Consider the following 5,358-nt stretch of genomic DNA (forward strand, 5'->3'; position numbering starts at 1 on the left):
GTAGTAGTAGTAGTAGTAGTAGTAGTAGTAGTAGTAGTAGTAGTAGTAGTAGTAGTAGTAGTAGTAGTAGTAGGAGTAGGAGAATTTTGTTTGTTTGTTTTTTGTTTCCTTAAAACTTTTCAGCTGCTGACATGGGCAAAGCCCACCTCCAAAGTAGATGGACATCTTGGAATTTGTATTTGCATTTAGATTTTGTCAAAGGTGTTCTCTGATAATAATTACACTACATAAATTTTCATTTGTGTATGTTGAAAAAAATACAGAAATATAGCCCTTTGTAACATTAGAACTAGTGGTTAGCTTAATTTGGGATTAGCATTGGCAATGGGCAAGTAATCAGTCTTAGCTACTCCACAACAAATGAGATTTCTAAGTCTTAAAAAAAGCTTATTTATAGCCTTTTAAAATTAGCTGTGGTGGCCGTCTTGAATTTTTGATTAGCATTTTGGCTTTGTAAAGATTGTTTTTTGGCTACACTAATCTTCAGTTTTGTATGTCTGAATGACTTCCACTGAGCATTCATTTTTGATCATTCTTGGCTATGGTCACACAAAATTTCAACTCAATGTTTCTTAGAACAGCTGAATTAAACCCAATCTGTTTTTTGGTGTGGCAACCATCTTCAATTTCCAAATGCAGAGTGCTTTTTTACTAGTGTGTGGCCCCCTAAAAAAAATGCCTTGGCCACCCCTGTCCCACCCCCATGCAAAAAATCTAGCTCTGCTCCTGGCTGCTGATGGTCTCAGTAAACAAAATGATAAAGAAATGTAAATATAAACATATATGCTGTTGTGATAAATACACTTTTCTAAGCATTTACCACTTAAAAATAACTACTCAAAAACAAAATTATTGTAAATTGTAAACCAGGACTATACTGCATCTACATAGGCACTACTTTTTAGTCTTTTGCATTTTATGTTTCATATTTCTTATTTTATCCATATTTTCAATAGCCAAATGTGCTATTAAATAGTTTTTAAATATATTTGTGGCAGTTTTTAAATTTATAATATAAATTAATTATAAAATCCAACAGGCTATATTCACACTTCATGCTAATGTGACCCATTTCAGATTTTTTCCTGACAGTCTAAACGTGTCCAATCAGTTTTTTTTTTTTTTCAAATCCGACCCAGGCCTTTTCAGTATTAGGTAGCAACTAAGTCAGATACATGTCTGATGTTTTTCAAAGTGACTTCAGTCTAAATGCTCATGTCTCTTTTTATCCAACTTTTACATCAGCGAGGTGGAGGTAAGCAGATCAGTCCAATAATAATGATACTAACCTTGAGTCATGCAGTTTAAACCTTTGTAACTCCGCACCTCTTCAGCTACAGAACAGAAGTCCTATTTTGTCATCTTTTTCAATTAGTTTTCCATGTTCTGGATGACTGAGGATCCACAGAAATATATGATTGGAACTCTCGGTCCACATCAATACTAAAGTTACTGGATTGATATTTTAGTTTCAGCATGTTGTTCCTGTTCCTTAAATTAAAAACTAAACTTATAGACTGTTTGTGTCATGGGTAAACATTTTAAAATAAATGTGTGCATTTATGGTCATATGTTGCATTTTTTCCTGAAAGTATTTTATCTCTTTCTAAATCTTTCACTCTCTGCTCTCACAGATTTTTCCACTCTTGTCTTCATCCTAACTTGCCCTCTATCCCATTCACTTCTACTCCTCCTCTTCATCAAAAGAGACTCTTTCTAAATAGAAATTTCCTTCCTGTCTCCATAGATTTTTCTTGATGACAACCCAAGTCATCCTTAGAGTATAGTCACTGCCTACAGCAATTTGCTCTCTCTTCTTCTATACCAAAATCCTGATTTCCCCCTCACTTTCTTTAAACATGGCTGTCTCCCCTGCCGTTTGTTTTTGTCTTATTTTAGGCATCAGGAAGGTCCATGTGAGCTCACTTCCTTAAGGCTGCAACATCATCATACATAACAGTTTTCACAATAAATGGTTGTTAAATAAAATATGTCTGTTTGATCTCTATTTTCTGATGTTTGTTTTCACAGATCTTTCTAGATGCCAACACCATCAAACTGGGAAACATTCCCCTTGGTAGCGCTGTAGACCCACTGGAAGGAGCACCTGCAGGCACCACCTACACCAAACAGACTGTGTACGAGCTGTGTGCCTGCGCTAATGGCAAGCTCTACCTGTCCCCAGCTGAGAAAGGCTCCACCTGCCAAACCACCAGTAACTTTTGTCTTTGGAGCTGAAAACGAGAGGATTACAAACACACAGGACATGCCGACTAAACAGTTTGAAGCTAACGCTAGCCAACAGACAACAAAATGAACAAGGATTGTGCAATGGATGGAAGCTGATGCCAGGTAAAAAGCTGAATCAACACGGACTAAAGCATGGCAAGAAGTTTCATGCACGTTCTGCAATCAAATGGCATGGACAGCTCAACAGAAAGCTACCAGTTAGTAAGAGACTGAATCAACAGGGACTGTGGCTTGATATGCAGCTAAAGCAAGCTAAAAGACTAAGTCAACCTGGACTACAGCCCATGTGAGGTCATTGCAGCACACCAACCAAATTAATATGGATTGGTCAGTGGCCAATGCTAGTAAAAAGGATGGATGACTTGACACAAAAGATGATTTTGTACTAAAACAACTCATGGACATAAATGGACAGTCTTATTTTTTTTGGCTCTTGGTGGTTGCCTGTCCTTTTTTTAGTTGCTGCCAGTACAGAGTGTGAAAGTCACAAAGATTGCTCCTGGGATTTGCTTTGTGTTTTTCCTGTTTGACCAAAATATTCATGGAAACAAGCTCCTGTTTTATTTTATTTTATTTTATTTTATTTTTTTAGAATCAACAGAAATGGTTATGGACTGCAAATTTTATGAGGGAAATGGTGGGATCAACCTGTCAGTTGGCAACAGTAAGAGACAGAAATAAATGTTTTGGCTTCACCCGATGGGTAGCTAATAATTAAATCAGACAATATGTTTGTCTTATGGGAAGCTGAGGCTACCTAACGGACCAATCTATACCAGAAAGGCCTTCCCCCTCTTTCCTACCCTTCAAGTCTGTAAACCCAACATTGTTACGTGATCCTTCTGCATTAGTATAAACTTGATAGTTACAACGTCCTCCAGTCCCTACTTTTATAGGATAACTAATGCAAATAATTGTGCTTTAACCTTGTATTCACCAGCTTATTTTTCCCCATCATGTTTTTTTCAGATCTTTTATATTCATGTCATATTGTTTTTTTTTTTTTTCCTTTTAGTTTCAAATCAACACTTTTGCTTATTTTCTTTATTTTGATTCTGGTAATTTTTTTCTGGTACTGGTACTGTTTCTGTGCTTTAACCTTCCACATTTTGCTTCAACCCATTTTTTATGTCTATGCACACCTAGTTGCACCTGACTAGTTTGGAAAATATATATTTCTTTATATACATTATCTTCTACCAAAGTAAGAAGAAAGCAGAAAAAAATAGAAATAAAAAAAAAACATTGGTCTAGCTGTTTTGCTACAGAATTGGTTTAACTATTTATCCTTGACATACCAGTTGTACCTGTTACTGAATTTTCTCTCTTCTCGCTTTTGCTCATACTTTCAGTTCTGAAACATCTTTATGTGGGTATATAAAGGCTATTTGTGTTGTTTGGTAAAAGAAAATGATTTAAAAGGAGACAAGAATTATAAATGTAAGGGTAAATATCTAAGCCAAAACACCATTCAAGCAAAGAGTCATCCCATCTTGAGAAGAATTATGTATTTTCCTCCTGTGTTTCATTTCCCATTAAGACTTTTTGGTATATTGTATGAAATACATTTTGCTATTTTTAATCAGACTTTTTTTCTGTTCATTCTCAACAACATTGTCTTTGTGCTCACTTTTCACTTTAGTCTTTCCTTAGATTGCCGTTATCTGAAATGTTTTTACCATTCAGCTCCTCTTGCTTACCTTCTATCGTCACTTTACTCCTTTTCAATCAGTTCAAAATTATTTTGACTTCCTATCTCATTATTCATCTTTTACCCATCAGTCACTAAATGGCATCTCTTGATGTTGTTTCCACATCCTATTTGTGATAACCCCATTCTTTACTCCCCTCTTGACATACTAAGCTTAAATATCAGGAAATCTATTCCCCTATTGTTACACCACAATCCTTTAAAAAAAAACATCAGAAGCATAACAATAGAACTTAAGAAGCTAAAGCATTTTTAACACCCAGGGTCAAAGTAAATGGCCTCCAGCAGGCTATATTTGAACCCAATTTCCGCAATAGCTAAACAATAGAATAAATCAGCATATCTGTGTGATGAAAACATTTTGAAAGGAAATGTGGAAAGATTTTGGTTGTTTGTGTGTGGAATAAGGCCCTTAGGCTTTTTTTTTCTTTTTAAAACTAAATTATCCACAGGTGCCTTTGCTGCTGTTGGTAAAAGCACATCACAAACTGAAGATTCACACTACCCTCAGTGGACCATCTGCAAGTGTCTCTGAAATATCTATTATCAACCTACCTACCTATCTGTTTGTTTTTCTCTCTCCCCTCCCTTCATTATATCCTCAGTTTGTAATACTCTCAGAATATCCACCTAAATAAGAAGAATTCAATCCTGGTTTAAAGGTTAGGTTTTAATTTTCTGATGTGTTTCCTTATGGTTTTATTCTTGGTAATAAAAAAGCACAAATAATGCCATGTATATATCAATACCAATAAAATACAAAATAAAACAATATTGTTTTTAAAGAGACTCTCTGGATGTCCCGTAATTTCACATTTTTTCTGTTGTTATTTGGAAACATCAAAACACTTGTGTCCCCTTGTGTCAATGCAGGTACGTTTCACAGCAAAGGTGCTTTTTAAAAATCATATTAAAAGAGCTCAAAAGATGTTGAGTACATAATATGCTAACGTTTGAAAGAATATTGAATTACTAGAAAAAAATTAAAAGAATTTTAATCTTATTTTTCACAGCCTTATATGACCTATGCTGGCAGAATGAGTCAAATTGAGCACTATTATGCAAAAAAGAAAAAATATTTATTTTTGCCATAACAGGTTTTTTCATGAATGAGTTTATAAAGACACCATCTGGACATTCAAGTAACTAAAAATAGTATTTAATCTTTCTAATCTGCCTTTAAATCAAAGTTTTAAGTGTCTTCAGAAATACCTTTGTCTTATATAATTTTCTTTAAAACTGACTTTGATTTGTCTTTTATGTCTATTGTTTCTCTGGGACATTCCTTTATATAATGTTTGGCATTATTGTGAAATTTGAGGATTTCAGTTTTTAAATATATGGCTGGGATTTTTGTATGCATCATTCTAAACCGATAAAAGTTAAGTTTTCTAAAA

At 34.5% G+C, this 5,358-nt stretch overlaps 1 protein-coding gene across 3 annotated transcripts in view; it reads left to right on the forward strand.

Annotated features, from left to right (window-relative positions):
* sgcz (sarcoglycan zeta) overlaps nucleotides 1-4,746 on the forward strand; it is a 539,914-nt gene extending 535,168 nt beyond the window's left edge. For all 3 annotated transcript variants that reach the window (XM_014016646.1, XM_014016647.1, XM_014016645.1), the window contains one exon: nucleotides 2,032-4,746. In XM_014016646.1, the coding sequence (XP_013872100.1) occupies nucleotides 2,032-2,238 (207 nt within the window). In that variant the 3' untranslated portion in view covers nucleotides 2,239-4,746. The remainder of the gene's footprint in view (nucleotides 1-2,031) is intronic.
* Nucleotides 4,747-5,358: the final 612 nt, after the last annotated feature.

This window comes from Austrofundulus limnaeus, unplaced genomic scaffold (assembly GCF_001266775.1).
Source record: "Austrofundulus limnaeus strain Quisiro unplaced genomic scaffold, Austrofundulus_limnaeus-1.0 Scaffold149, whole genome shotgun sequence".
Classification (NCBI taxonomy): Eukaryota; Metazoa; Chordata; class Actinopteri; order Cyprinodontiformes; family Rivulidae; genus Austrofundulus; species Austrofundulus limnaeus.